The 16,983-nt window shown below is 29.6% G+C and overlaps 1 protein-coding gene across 2 annotated transcripts; it reads right to left on the reverse strand.

Annotated features, from left to right (window-relative positions):
• Window positions 1–5,222: 5,222 nt before the first annotated feature.
• On the reverse strand, window positions 5,223–10,764 carry LOC132922814 (acidic leucine-rich nuclear phosphoprotein 32 family member E-like). Of its 2 annotated transcripts, XM_060986526.1 has the most exons (5): window positions 10,598–10,722; window positions 8,922–9,027; window positions 8,149–8,247; window positions 7,035–7,136; window positions 5,223–6,751 (listed from the first exon to the last, which is right to left on the reverse strand). In XM_060986526.1, the coding sequence occupies exons 2-5, from the start codon at window positions 9,004–9,006 to the stop codon at window positions 6,021–6,023; spliced, it is 1,017 nt and encodes a 338-aa protein (XP_060842509.1). In that variant the 5' UTR covers window positions 9,007–9,027; window positions 10,598–10,722; the 3' UTR covers window positions 5,223–6,020. The 2 variants fall into 2 exon arrangements, with proteins under 2 accessions (XP_060842509.1, XP_060842508.1); XM_060986525.1 differs by lacking the exon at window positions 8,922–9,027 and having other exon boundaries at window positions 10,598–10,764.
• Between the last annotated feature and the right edge of the window lie 6,219 nt (window positions 10,765–16,983).

A 16,983-nucleotide genomic window follows, 5' to 3' on the forward strand; every position in this document is an offset into this window, starting at 1 on the left:
GTAATTTTTTCAGGTGACTTCTATAATAATGAACCATTAACAAACGTATATTATGTGTTATTCAAATAATTATAATTAAAAATTAAACGATTAGTAGGTACCTGTTTATTAATTTTAATTACTAAAATGTAATTAGGATCTGGTAGCTACTGAGGAAATGCCTTATATTTTATAATCATAGCACGTACACAAAATATCATTATATTAACTTTGGTCGTGTACCGTGGTTTTCTCGACCGCCAGTAGCAATTTACAATTTGCCAAAATATTACAACAAAAATTATAGGTGTCGCTGGACGTGATCATCGTAAGACGGTCTTTGGGCGTGAGGTCCCAGTCGTGGGCTGCGGAGAAAAATCGCTCATTCCTACTGCGAAAACGTGAAATGCATGGAGAGCAAAGAAGATATTATGAGAAATTCTGGTCGCCCACCTGCACGCACCACAGGAATTTCGCGTATTAAAGTTTTGTGTTTATTATTATTAACAGCGACACCTGCAATATTATGATAAAGTTTATTTTTAAAAAACGACTATTTAAAATTAAAATATCATTATAAGTACGTTTTTAATTCATAAGCCAATATAGAGCCTTCGCATAAATTTATAATGCGAAATCACGAATGCTCAGTTCGCGTGTAGGTTTTTAGTGGTACACGACGTATCACATTTTGAGATGGGAATTCGGGATTCCGAAGTGAAAATATTCGACTTTATAATGATTGGCTACGAAGCAGTAACCGACCGTTGCTGGGCGAAGTGCTTATTAATAAATATTAATTATCGCATTGACATAAAATACAATATTTCGTATACATATATTATGGCCTATACAACTCGCGATATTACAATAGGTCAATCGATATTTGGAGCATATTATAATGATAATATTAATATTCGATTCCGTTGCAAAGTGACCAGACATTTAAGCACGCTTATGGCGATACCGTAAGACGTAGTGATCAAAAGAAATAGACGAACACACGATAAGTTGGATTTAACATTCGTATAATATAATCGGAAGTGTGAAGTAAACAAAACAAAACAAAACAAAACAGTGAACTGGCGTTGCACTGGAACAAATATTATCGTTATTATCGACTAAAGGTCGTGTTACGCTTCGGGGAACAGTTGTCTTCGGCCTTTGGACGGGTGCATGTTGACGCGGTTGCCGTTGCACAGCTCGATCGGTCCACCGGCGAGCGCGGCTTCCACGCCCTCGGGTCCGCTGAACGTGACGAAAGCGTAATTATATTTGGCTGGTCTACCGGACCGGTTGTGACCGGCTATGATGCGCACGTGCACCACTTCACCGTACTCGGAGAACGTTTTCCGCAGATGCTCCGCCGTGGTGGCGCCCGTCAAGCGGCCGACAAAAAGCTGAAAGCCGGTCGACGACTGCTGACGTCCGCCGGCTGCGTGGCCGGTCCGGGCGACGCCGTGGCTGGTCCGGGGGGCGCCGTGGTCGTCCGCAGCCGCCGGTACCGGTGGCCGTGCGACGAACGCGTGCTGGACGATGGACGCGACCACGGCGAACGACCGGGGAGCACTGAACTCGACCACGAATGACTGGACGAACCGATCCGAAATGGCCATCACGAGCAATTTGCCGGATGCGCACCGGACCGTGTTTACCGATTCGATGATCACCTGCCCGCCATTCCCGTGACTCCCGTCCACCGTCGCCGAGGTCCCGAACAGCTGGCGCAACCGCTGCCGGCCCGCGACCACTGTCCGCCTGCCGCCGGCGTCCACGTCACAATATTGCGCGCCCTCCGCGTAGAACCGCCACACGTGTTCCGGCGCGTTGTACAACACTGTGTAGTATTGCCGGACCAACTCGTGGCCGATCGCGGCGTCGCGGCCGCCGGGAATCGTGGCCGTAGACCCGCCGCCGCCGTTCGGATCTACCGCCATGCACTCCTCGTCGCGACGCTCGTGATGACGTCGCCGCTGACCGATGTGGCCGAGCCCTGGACCGGCTTTTTTGAACGCCTCGGCCTTTCGCCGGGAGCCGCCCCCGCGAAGTCTAGCACGTCCGTCTTCCGGTACGGTCGGCTTCGTCGCATCCATCGATCGCATCGCTGAATATCCGTATAGTGGCGAATATAATATAATAATAAATATCAATTGTACTGTTGTGACGGGTAAAGAGGCGTTTGTTTGAATGACCGGACTCGTCGACCGTCGCGTGACAACCTTCTTGTTATTGAAACGATAGCAACGCTACGAGAAAATTGTACAAGCCAGCGATTTGTTTTTCGCGAATTCGCATTCGGAACAATATTATAGCATTTCTTACCGCCGTTTGCGAGCTATTCGACTCGATTCGCCGCGATTCATATTACATGATAATAACTAATTTTAATTCATTGCCGCTGTACCTAAAAAAAAATATTTCTATAGTAATGTAAGTAAGAATAATTGTATAACTAATAAAAAAGCTATATTGTTAATTACTTATTACTTGAACTTTAATTATATATTATGTAGAATTTAAGTATTTAATATTGTTGGTAATCACAAATTTAGTTCTTCTTTGTTAATCTTATTTTCTTTGTTCTTTTTTTCTAAAATATTATATTTCACACTATCAACTCATCTACCTCGCCACAAGCATTGCTTAATGAGGTGGATAAATTAATAATTTATTGTTACATTGTTACACTGTATGTCATTTCGTTGTTTCGATAATAAATTATTAAATATAAAAAAAAAATAAATAAAATAATGCGTGTTTCAATTGAACAGATGAAAATATTATTCTTTGTACAATAACATTATATAAGTCAACATTTTAATATTATAAAAACAAAGATTACTCATCGATTAATCGGCAGACCAGCTTTTGCTTAATATTTCGTCTTTGTTTATTTTGTATAATATATAGGTACACAAACTGTCCCCGTGCACTTCGTCGCCCATACATAAAGGCGGTGGTCGTTTGAGCGAAGGTAATAATTTTGACCAAAAAAAAAAACAATAGTCGATTGGGTGAGTCAAATTATTTTTACCTATATATGTGTGGTAAAAACCTGGTGACAGATACGGTTGATATTATTGCTAATCATTATTAATCACTATTATTGTTGTATGTTATTACTTATAGTACTCTATATAGTCTATATAGTGGTTAAATCTGCAGCGCGTAACACGAGACGAGAAATTAAATTAAAACGCATTTCTCACTTCCGCGGACACCACAGTCCGCTGCTATTAATATTCCCGCATTAAATATGTCCCGTTCATATTAATTAAAAAAAAAAAATAGCAACATAATAATATAATATTATATTATTTGTATGCTCGGTCGAATACCGTCATTTTAAATTGTGGTTTTCATATTATATACGGGCGAAAAATCAATATATTTACATCCTATAAGACCACATATATTTTATTACGCGATCCAAATAGACATATTGAATAATATATAACATGCAAATAAAATATCAGTATAACCTTTTATATGCTAATCAATCAAAAATAAAAATATTCATCAATTTATAGTTTGTCATTTTTATGAAAGTGGAAAAGTCGTTGCTTGTTGTAGTTTTAGTCAAACATACCCAAGGCATTATACACCCTTTGTGATTGCGTTTTTTAAAAATAAAATTAGAAATATTATTGCGCGCACACGACTTGATATAGTTTATTTCAATGATAATAATATTTAATGATGTTCTCGAATTCTCGATGATTGGGAACACTAAATATTTTATTTTGCCACATGTAAATATTATGTAATGTTATAAGTAACTCGTTAATCGATAAACGAAAATAAAATATGTCCAAAGAATTAAAGAAAGAATATTTCATTTCGATTTGATATATATATATATTATATAACATCTAATATTTGGTAACGAGTAAGTTGTTATTCGCTTACAACAATCTGTCACAACTTTTAATTAAAAAAGTGTAAATGTTGAATGTATGGTAACATTTATACTTACAGCAAAATATAACTAAATAATTTTCATAATTAAACTCATGTTAATGAAAACTGACAAAAGTTTTTAGTTGCTATTTTATTAAATAGTCCTCAAACGAGAAAATGCATAAATTGTATAAATACTTTAAGGATAATATTATATAATATACACACATATATATATATATATATATAATGTTGTAAGTATTTAAGAATTATATGTGACAATATATAATTTATATTAAAATGTCAAAATTAAACCATACCTATATTTTAATATTTTATTATTATTATAATATTATGGTAAAATAATTTATTACACGATTATGTCCTCCGAAGACTTAGTGAAAATTTGATTGATAGAAACAAAAACAGTTACTAGTATAAAAAACATTTTGTTTTTCTATTTTGGCATTGTACCATATAAGTTTTAAAAATATTAATCATTTAATTTTTGACATTTAGTATTTTACGGCGAAACTATGAAAAGGTGAAACTATTTGCAACTATAACTACCTATTAGCTGTTTTGACTCGACGTAGCGTCGTAGCGTGACGTGCGTGACGAGTATGGATTATGGTGTCTAAATGTCTTTCATTACGCTCTCGACACTTATTTGACGCGTTAAGATGAATATTATTTTAACCAATCACATATAGATATTAAACACACGGTAAATACACAGTTCTGATTAAGATCGTACGTAAAAAAAAACAGTAAAACAAGATCAAACAAGCTGAAACTATTTTTTAAATTTAGAGTATTAGGCGCCGGTGACAAAAAATCAAGAGCAATGACAAATCATCTTATTTGTTACTCAGTTCTTGAATTATTAACCACGATTATAAATCGTAAGATTGCCTCTTCAAATATAAGTACCATCTTGGTAAGACTCTCGACGTATAAATAATTTACAGTATACGACTTTATAAAGGACTCCTTCTGTAAACAGTCACAAGTCACGACGTTTTTACAAAAAAAAAAAAAATCTTGTACAATACATTTCTTGCTTTACGAATGTTACCTAAATGATATAATATATGTCCTCATATTCGTATAAATTTATATGATAATAATAATACAATCGATATTTTGTCTCTTAATTTAAATACCTTAGACTAGTAAGTATTTTAATATTCAACAATATTAGTAAAACAATTTATAGTCATTATAGTCATTAATCGATATTGTTAAAACAATAGTTTTCTTGTTTTATTTTTATTTCTTGTACAAATTATAGGTAGATAACTTTATAGGACATATCTATACAGATTAAAATATCTAAGAAATTAAGGTGTTAACAAATTTTATTATTTACTTTTGAATTCGTAACAAAATGTGTGAAATCATTTGAATATGATTATATAATATAATATAGTTTAATGCGAAAGTCGTTCTTTTTAGTACAATATTAATTTTGTGTCAAAAGTTAAGAGGACGTCTCACCCGCATGTGTTGTCTCCGTCTTACACGCGTACCACATGTTAAATTTTCGGTCACCAGTTTCAATAGTGTGCTTTTAGTTTTAATATTATAGTGAATTGACCTATTATCAAACTCTTGGGTAAGAACATTATCCGTGTTCTCTCGTTGGCTTTTTACGATATTTTAATTTTTAAATGTGAATTATGAGCATTTTCAAATATTTAATAATTTCATACTCATAACTCGCCTAAAAATTAAAATATCGTAAAAAGCCAACGAGAGAACACGGATAATGTTCTAACCTAAAAGTTTGATAATAGGTCAATTGCACTCTAATATATTAAAACTAAAAGCACACTATTGAAACTGGTGAACGAAAATTTAACATGTGGTACGTGTGTAAGACGGTGACAACACATGCGGGGTGAAACGTCCACTTAAGTCATATGTCATACTCATATATATATAATTTATTATTATGGATTAATATTATTTATATTAGCAAAATAATATTTTTAATAAATTATCTACATTATTTTATATATAATAATAAGTGTTATTATTTCGTTTTCGTTTTATTCGCCATCAGCATATTATCATTTCGATTTTAATTTTTATGACTTTTATTGTTTCTGTATAACTATAGCTATTATTCAGTATCCTCAATTTCCACCACTACCGCTGCCACTGCCACTGCCACTTCCATTACCATTACTACTACCACCTTCAGTACTAGCACTACCAGCACCTCTGCCGCTATCTGCGCTACTACCACCTTCAGTACTATCACCACCAGAACCTCTGCCGCCACCTGCGCCACTACTACTGCCACTGCCACTATTTTTTTTCGGATCCTCACCTTCCTTCTCACCGTTTTTTTCTTCACTGATTTCTTCTGGACTCTTATCGTTTGCATTTGTTTTACTCGGCCTTTTCTTCCTTTTGTTTTTTGCCTTATTTCCGCCTTCGTCACTCGATTCATCGTCTTCGTCGTCACTTGTTTTTGAAACCTTCTTTTTCTTGCCTTTTTTCTTTTTAGATCTTTTTGGTCTTTCTTCTTCTTCTTCTTCTTCTTCTTCTGCGTCCTCTTCTTCTTCTTCTACTTTTCCAACTACTTTTCCATTTTTATTGTTTAAATTATTTGAAATCAATTTCAGTACATCTTGTGTAACGCCTTGATTTTGTCCCAAATTTTTTAAATAATTTAATGATTGTTTTATTGGGCATGTTACTGCTGAAGCTAATTTTTTTAATAAATTTCCATATAAACTGGCTCTATTAGTCAATACGAATTTTTGACCTCCAATCATAGTTTCTGTCGGTAGTGCTACAGTTACAGGATTATTAACGGAAGGTAGGCCAGTACCAAAATTCGGTAAAAAATTGGATACTCCTGAAACAATTTGTGCATTTTAATCAAAAAATGATTAAAATATTAAACAGGTAGTTAATATATTAAACGAATACTAAATATTTAAAAATGTATATTGTTAAAACTTGTTCTCAAAAACTATTTTTATTTTAACATTAACCGAATTATTTTATTCACATATGCAGTATGTGATAAACTTACTTGGTTAAATGTCTTTCTAAATATAAACATTCGTAGACAACCAAAATACATTTAATAAAAAAATATGATGATGAATATAATTATAATAATTATTATTATTTACCATTAGTCAGTTGACCTCCCTGAGGTAAAAATGATATTTTTGAGTTTGGATTTCCAGATTGTGCAATTAATTGATTTAACAAATTAGGATTGTTTTTAAGAGCTGCAAAAGTAAAATATTTTAAATGTTAAATAAGTATACATTCGTATAAACACACTTTCTCTCGCAGATATCGTAGTTACGATCGCAGATACGAGTATATACATGTGTACCAATAATAGAGAGAGGAGGTTTGTGATCGAATCCTTCGTATTGAAATTTCAACGTTAAAAATGTTTTAATACCATTGTATAAGTTTAATACAAAAATTGTATTAATTGAATAATATAATAATGATAGAAATTTACGATTCTAAAATGATAATAACTTATCACACAATAAATATTAAATCATCAAAACAATATGTTCACGAGGCTTTAGACAATATTCTTACTTTTTAATAAATGGTGGCAACTTATTCACTCTATAATATTAAAAATAACTATGGACAAAAAATTGATTACTCTAAAGGTAAAATTAACATAATAGTATTTGTTAGTTAGACGGAAATTATACATACGACGGGTAAAACGTCCTCTAACAATTTAATATAACTAAAATCATGATAATATTTATCTACATACTAGGATTTATTATCAGATATCAGTGTGGCAATATATACTATTTTTAACAATTATTTGAGTAAATAAATACAAAACAATGCTTTAATATTTTTAAAATATTACTTACCCGATATGCTGTAATTTATTATATGCATTTATATTAGCTTTTTACCTAAGTACACGCAACATGTTTTTTAAGTTATGTAATAGTTATGAAGTAAACTATACATATATAGTATTGTATGTAAAGAATGGATATTAGAATATTTAAAAAAAAAGTAATTATAGAGTATTAAATCCTTCTCTTTCTGTATAACAAATAAATGAACATGTATAAAGTATATTTTATTTAATAGAATAAAAAATAATAATGCTAATAGTAATGACACCGTTTTTAATATAGCTATTGTCATCACATTTATATCACATAGGTAATTAAAATGTTGTAAATTTTAATTTATAAGCTGAAATAACTAATCACTAAAATAACTATATTTGTGTGAAAATTATACCTTCGGTGATTTTGTCGTAACTTCCTTCGGGCACTTTTAACGTAATTGGTATAGATTGAAGTGATTGGATGCTTGTCAAAAGAATTATGTAGCTTGGGTCTAAATACAAAACAATTTACAATAATAAACAAACAAGTACAACTATTCTAAAATTGGCATTGTAATTACAATAGCTGTTCTAACTACGCCATCCACCATAACCAACAAATTGGTCATAACAATTTTTTTTTTGTAATCAATAATATTATTGGTTTTATTTTTAAATTTTATTACATGTATATTGGAGTTTATTTTTCTGCAATAAAGTTTATTATTATTATATGTTTACTATAATATAATAACTATTGAGTTTTGAGTATAGTAGTATTGTTTTATAACCTATTTGTTTTTAAATAATACTTTAATCGTACACACTATTAAAATTTACGACGCCAGAAGTGAATGATATGTATAAAGTACAAAATAAACTAATGATTTAAGTATTTTTAAATGTTGACACATAAATAGTAACTGAGTTACCATTGAAATATTTCTATATTTGTACTGTTGTAAAGTTATATTTTTGAATTCGAAAAATACGATTTATATAGCTGCATGTCTTCTCGTGATAAATTTCGAAGTGTACTTTCGTGTACCTAATATTATTGTGTAAATAAAAACTGTAACAAACATTTACATATATTTTGACAACATATATTAAGCACAACAGCTGATATATTCTTATCTTGTAAACTGTATATTATGTAAATGATAAATTATTATAATATACTTACTCAGCAGAGAGAAACATTGTAGCGACGGGCAGACTAATGTCCATAATATTGTTAAATAAATTATTTTGATTGACGAGCACGTCATTGTAACGACTATGTATTTGCTCTGTTTGGATACAAGTGTAACATTTAACCGAAAAAGTTGAAATTATTATTATTATTATTATTATTATTATTATTAATATTGAGTTTTGTTTAACACACAAAATATGATTACCATAAGTTTGAGTTAAATTTGCGAAATGTTTTATTTGTTAAAATGCATTGTAGTAGCGCTATACTAATGAAAAGTGTCGATTGCAGATGTGTGGTTGTTATGTTCATATGAAATAGATATTATTATTATGCCTTTACACAACACGTTATAGAAAAGTATACATTTAAATTGGTTAAAGGTTAAATTAATCGTTTTTATAGACATTTAATGTAATAATATGGACATTAAATTGGTGTTCAGGTGTAGATGTAAGTTAATTATTTATTGATTATTGAGCTAACAATTTTACTATTATTATTTTAATTTTATTTTTTATTTATTCTGTGGTTTTTAATGGTTATAAGGGTGTCGGAGCCGATGCGTTTTTAATATAAAAATTTGACTCACAGAAAATCTTTCGCAACTTGCGGAATATTTAGATGATGATAATTTTGTTTCATTTTATAGAGGTCAGATTTAACACAGATTTTAAAACTCTATTTTTAGAAGTATAATAAAACAGATATTTATCACATACATTTTGAGTATTTCAAAATTATTTTTTTTGGCGTTATTAAAGTTAGTTTAAAATTCGGAGTCTAACACTATCTAAATAAAGATTTTCTTTTTGAATAAAACTTATGATTAAAATTCGACAATTCAATGAATAAAGGTGTGATAAAGCCGATAAAGGCTGTCACGTAACGTAACTATAAATTGCCTAAATCGTTCGCCACTTAATAAATAGCTAGATAGTCAGCTCCGACTAGCTTAAATTAAACGTTGGTATAAGCGCGAAATGTAAATAAAAATCAATAAACGACGGCGGTGCACGCGATAAAGCAATAGTTAAAAAAAAAACAATTTTAAATTGTTCCCTTGATGCTAGGCAGCCTACAGGGATTATTTTGTTACGTGACACGTAAATATAATGTTAATAAGAAAATAATTTAATATATATATATATATAGGTACATCTCCCGATGTCCGGTATTGTAAAATGCATCGTTGCCATCAATCTACTCGACCAAATTTATCTCTTAATCGTTTACATATATACTGCTGTCGTATAATTTTTCGATAAATTATTTATCAGTATTTAAAAATATAATTAATATTAATTGTAAACCAAACCCAATGGCCAATTTTTCCAAGGGTTATAGCAAATAATAATAAAAACAAATTGAACACGAGAACATGAAATATAAATAAACATTTATGTTAAATAACTAATAGAGTAGCCGCTGTGGTGGGATTTGGTATTGATGTTATTCGTATATCGCTACAACGATAAAATACAAATAATAAAATAATATTCTTCTTATAACTCGTGGTTAGCACACTCGTATGCATAAAATTATACATTTCGCTGTTTATTTAGTTAATCCTCTGCGACTGTTGCAATTCGGTTTTAAACTTAAAGCGTATATAAATTACATATAATTAAAAATATTATAAGGTTATATTTACTAATACGTACAATAATTAGGTCTCAAATAATTTTGTGTGTTGGTCGGGTATATATTCGCGAATAGTATTTTATAACGATTCGGCGTCGCACTCGTCGAGGTATTCGGACAATATTCATTATATTTTATATACATTATTGATCCAACTACGTATCACGCAGTCGACGTGCCTTAACAGTCTCTAATGCATCAACTATACCGCCATCATTTATCTGATTCCCGTTAGAATCATTCGTTTATTATTTTAAATGCAAATATAAAATTTACATTTTAGTTTATTTACCATCACGAGCTTACGCCGCAACTTCACTGTACCTATTTAGTAATGAAAATCGTTGGCTGTGTCAAAGAACATCAGTAAAATAAATATTTGCCTTCAAAACCGACACGATTATATGTATATACCTAACATTTACGATTCGGCGAATTCACCCATAAAATAAACAACATATATATTTATATAGTTTGCGAGTTAAACTGTTGAACACATTTTAAAAGGTTGTACCTCTAAAAGTATAAAATATGGTTAACGATCAATTTAAAAAAAAAATTTTACGGATGAAAATTGATATTATTATATATTGGACAATCGTCTCGTTTATATAGCTGATTTTGGTGCGTCCCAACGTTAAATAACATTGTATAGTTATTCTTATAACGTATCGTTATTAATTTGAAAGTGAAGATAAATTATTGCATTAAAATTTCACGATCCTGAGTGTTATTATTTAAACTTTATTTTTACATAGTAAAAATGAGACATAGTTAATCCGTGATATTTCTCGTCTTTACCGCTTTAGCAGGTTTTAATGGACCCATATTTTGTTTTGTTTTTAAGCTAATAATATATCAATATCAGCTAAAATATATTATTGTCATTTAGTTGATCCTGATCTGTAATTTTGGGAAATTTTTCAAATTACAAGAGTTCTTACAATTAATTTATGAGTAAATATTATAGGTACTGAAATATATTAATTTTGTTTTCATAAATTAATAGCACCGATATTGGTAGTTAGATATACGAATACTATAATATTGTATTGAAATGTAAAATCTAGCTTAATACCCAAAATACCTATTATACCTAACCTAACACGACTTAATCAGTTGCCGGTCGAGTTTTAATTTGAAATGATCTGATGTCAATTTCACCTTTTAATGATAATTTTTTGAAAACGCGATTAATAAAATCGAATAAATTATCTCGCAAAAGTAGGTTTAAATGTTCGGCAACCCGTATAATTGATCACTATTCATGGTGCATGTAACCGTCAGTTTATATAAAATCACTTTTAAATTTACCTATTCAAACTGCGTTTAAATGACATACCTATATTATAATATTATGCGCAGTATCACACAATGTTGAACTCGATCATACCACTTACCGCAGTAATAATAGACCCACTTTAATAATAAACCATATTATAACATGAGGTGTTGTATATAATAGTACTGCAATCAATACACAATGTGGCCGATTTGAGCGTATTTCTATCGTGATTTCGCACTCTGGGAAAATGGCCTTTCCGTCGAGACTCAGACGCAACGGCTCACCCTGTATACAGCGTAAATTATGTGATTCCTCATCAGCAACATGCGCATTGCCACTACGTTTTTATAGAATTTTACGGACAATGAGCCACCGTCACCGAATAAACAAATTGATTGGCCCGAAAATGTCATTACCCGCATGTAAGCCAGACACGATGAAAAATATCTATTATAACAACAATATTATATTTCACGATCGATCTGTTGTCTATGCTACGACAATAAATTGCGGTAAAATAAAAAAAATATTGAACAATTTCATACGAAAATATAATATTATTAAATCGGTTTATATTAAATAATATTATATAATATTTTTGCTACATGGCTAACGTGGTACTAATTACTAAGATTATGGCTTATGCGTGTGTTTGGCACAAAAAATGTGGTACCGAATATACTAAATCCACCCAATTGAACAAAACCAGTGAATTTTTTATCTGTTGGTTTAATTTAACACTGGTTTAGGTGCCACTGCTTGAATATCAAAACGCTGAATAAACAACAAGTCATTAGACATAGAGATACAAAATTAAAATACAATAATTAGGTATCAGAACATACCGACTCACTAATTTTTAGTTTTGTGGAGTTTCAAACCACTGCGCCTCATGATGGAAGTAACTCACTTGAAGCATTTTCAAACCTAAGGAAGCCATTTTTTTGAAAATAAGCTGTTTTAGGGAATAAAAGAAAGCAAAAGAAATCCACAAGTTGGTAAAACAACTATATCAGTTCATTATAATATATAAGTATAGTATTTATATAGTAAATGGAATTTTCTGGTTTTCTATTCTTTTTTTCTTTGATACAAGAATTAGATAAGATCGGACTTTTCGGATTAGATAAGTATAATTTCTGTTGCTAACAATAGTCATATTAAAATATTAACACGGAAATAAGTAGTAAGCAAATTGCATACATTATAAAACTTTGTTAATGTAAAATATATTAGTTAGTTAATATTTTAGTTGATAATAAAAATATGTAAAAATCATTAATATTTATTGTCCCAATTGTTATTGTTTTATTCACGTGAGAAATTTAATCAGACAAACTTCCATTCCACTTACTTTCAGGTGAACGACTCACCCATCTCAGTTAATCATATCTGGTTGCCAACAAAATTTAATAGAAGGCGTCATAAAATTTAGTCACATTATTTATGCAATCTTTTCTATCGAAAACAAGTCGATCGCTTCTTCCATTTTTTTAATCTTTCTAAATTTTTTATCGTATAAAAATGATGATTATATGGCTTTTAAAGTGGCACAAATAAAAGTGTATTTCTTTATAGTTTGTATAAAACGCATATTTTTACATAACATACTTAAATAAAATTTGGACTTTTTTCTTTTGAGTTTTAGTAGAATAATGTGTGAAAAAATGTTCAAATTTTTGTCGACAAAAAAACTTGAGACAATTAAGTTAAAAATAGCAATACGCAGCTGTGTATATCGTTATACATAATTTACCAATATTAATGTTAATTACTTTAAGTATTATAAGTATGTACCTAATTATAGAGTTCAAAACGCAATGCTAATAAAATGCACTCACCATGAGTTTTATTTATATATATATTCTTGGACTTCCACATTATTTTTAAATGAAAAATATAAAAATTCGTTTTAAGTATAGGTAAATTTAAATTAATTTTTAATTATTGGCTTTAATATTTAAATGATTATTTTGGATTTAGAGTAAAAAATAATAATTTGAATACATGTTTTTAATTTGTTTCGATATGTGTTTAGACTCCATTGAATTTGAAATGAAGAGCTTTAAATGGAATTATATTTTACAAAAATAGCCGATAATTGTATGGATATTTATTGTTTAGTTGAAGAGTTGATTATAAAAATACAATTCACTAACACTAACTTTTAGAATAGGTAAATGATTTCGTGGTTATACACTTATACCGTTATATTGTTTAATATGAAATCCATTACACTAGCAGTACATACATAAATATCTATTTAGCTAATAGTCATATGATACGATGATATTATGAAAAAAAAATTTGTAATTACCTTAAACATAATTTATTAGTATAATAATGAGAGTTTAACAGATACCAATAATATACCATGTGTTGCTTCTGAAATTATATAAAATTCTAAAACTCTATTATATGTATAATAATATTTCCATTTTGCAATGTATTTGTCAGTGAACTCTATCGTTTTTTTTTTATGTTTGTCTGTTTGTATTCCATTTAATAGATTTTCAATTTTTTTTTACATTCAACATACTTTTAATAACAACTAAAAGTACTTTTATTTATTTTTAATAAAGAACATTGGGTTATTAATTGTATTCTTATTTTCTTAAAAGAAGGCATGGGGCATTAATTTTTATTTAGTAATTAAGTAATTATTGTAATAAATTGAACAAAAAATTAAATGTTAAAACTTTATATCATTTATAAGTTAAAATATTAAAATTAAACATTATGTTAAAGAATATATCTTAAGACGAAAAAAAAAAATAATAACATAAAAATTAAAGTTTTATTAACACGCATATGATCTACTATAATTTGTATGCTGTTTTTATCTAACAATTGGTATAAAAACGAAGATTAAATACATTTTAACTATATATTATTCATTATAGTGATTGCAGTGCACCTAAAGAAATCATTAAATTGTTTAATCCACTAAATAATTTAGAGTAGAAAAGAGGCGTTCCCATTTAAAAAACAAAAGTGTGTATATCGCCATACGAAATTGCTAAAATAGTGCGAACAAATCTCAATTAGTTTTTTAAAATTCACTCAAAGTATATTTAAAAATTCCACAAAACAGAGTTGGAATAAATTCGTTATTAGAAAAAAAATTACTGTTAGCACGCTTGTTGTATCACCATGTATAATTATTTACCTATATAATATGTTGGCCATTAATAGACAATTATTGAAATTGAGTTTTCTGGAAATACTTCAACATTAAGTATAATATGATTGAATTCATCATAATTATCAGCAATTATAAAAAGTGGAATTATCGGCAATCCGCGCAAACCAACTAACAACAATTGTATTACGTTTGAATAAATTAGTAGGGATTCTCTATATTGATACAATAGCAATGAATAATAATAATCATACTTGATGTATATTTTATGCTATAATGTCTTTATTTTTATTTCTTCTATTTATTCTATCACGACAAAATACGGGCAAAAGAAAACCTAAACAAGCCAAATCACGTGATATTTTTAAGTTGCTTAAGACTGAAATTGTTGTGTTATTATTAGCCATCATTATCTATGGATTAGAGCGTAGTGTATATTGTTTGAACTATTTATTGGTATCTATTATAGTGTTTTGTTTTATCAATTACAGTTAACCATTAGGTACCGTTTTAAAAATTGGCTCGGTACACAGAACACTTCAAATATTATAAAAAATATATAAAATCTATTTAATGAGATAGATTTTATCACTACAGTTAATCAAAGTCAATAACACTACGAGTAAATCCAGTGATTTGACTTACGTAATAATCTCATCAATATCTGATATATATAATATATTGAATATACATTATATATATTTATTAATATAAATTTTAAGCAAAATACAATCTTTAAATATTCATAAATTACCAAAATTGTTATAAAGTGAATATTATACATAAAAAAAATTACAAACAATATTGTTTTTTTATTTAATTGCTTATTAACAATATTATAGGTAGAGTTAGCGCTTTTGTAAATTCCCAGGAACATAACCTTAGGGTTATGAAAATAATACAGATCGTTCACAGAAATAAATGATTGCTTAAATATATAAATGTGCAATTATTAGGGCCCGGAATTATATGCATTTGCATATTTCTATTGATAAATTAAAAAAATAGCTAAGGAAGACACCACAAATTCGAATCTAAATCTAAAAAGTTATAGAAAGTGAAATTTGCATATTTTTGTATATTTGGTACATTTCTAATTTCCGTACATATTTCATGATTTTTCAAAAATATAATGCATAATTTTGAAATAAAAATAGTTTATTATGTTAATATTTTTACTTATCGTTATGCCTTGCGTAAATATCGCAAATATGAAAAGAAAAAAAATCATTTAACACAATACATCTATTACAACTATAACTCGCTATAATAAGACAAAGTTTGTTTTAGGTAGGTACAAAGACGATAATCTTTACCGTAATAATATATTTTATCGTCGATAAATCTCGAATACAAAAAACTATAGTAATGGACTAACGGTTTAGTTTTTATACAACCGCGTGATTCGCAATAGTGTGATGTGTTCGTGTTTTCTATATTAAAATGTCAAAAATACCTACAATCGTGTTTTCGTGAATATAATGTTGCGGAATTTGGAGAAAATATTTTTGCATCTGACGGAAGAATTCTTTTTTGTAAAGTATGCGAGATTAAAGTCAACAGTGCAAAGCGCTTTACTGTCACACGGCATCTATAAAAACTAATATACACACCCGAGCTGTTAATCGAACAAAAAAAAAATGAGAATAAATCAAAATCTAATTATTATAAAAATATTATACCGGACAAATATATGTGTTGGCCAAAGTTTGTACAGCACATTACTGCAGCTAGCAAAAATCCCTTTGGAAAAATCGGGAAATAGACATGTCCGTTTGTTTCACGAAAAACACACAGGTAAAGATATATATTATATATTATATTCGGTTTGATTATTAAGAACAACGTACGTTGATGGATGTTACAAATACAAGATGAAGGGGAGTACGTAATCAAGTAATGGGAAAGAAGATTTGGGTGTCGTTGATGAAATCTACCGATGCTATACCGGACGATACATTGCAAATTGTAGTCTTTTG

This window comes from Rhopalosiphum padi, chromosome 2, assembly GCF_020882245.1.
Source record: "Rhopalosiphum padi isolate XX-2018 chromosome 2, ASM2088224v1, whole genome shotgun sequence".
In the NCBI taxonomy this organism is placed as follows: Eukaryota; Metazoa; Arthropoda; class Insecta; order Hemiptera; family Aphididae; genus Rhopalosiphum; species Rhopalosiphum padi.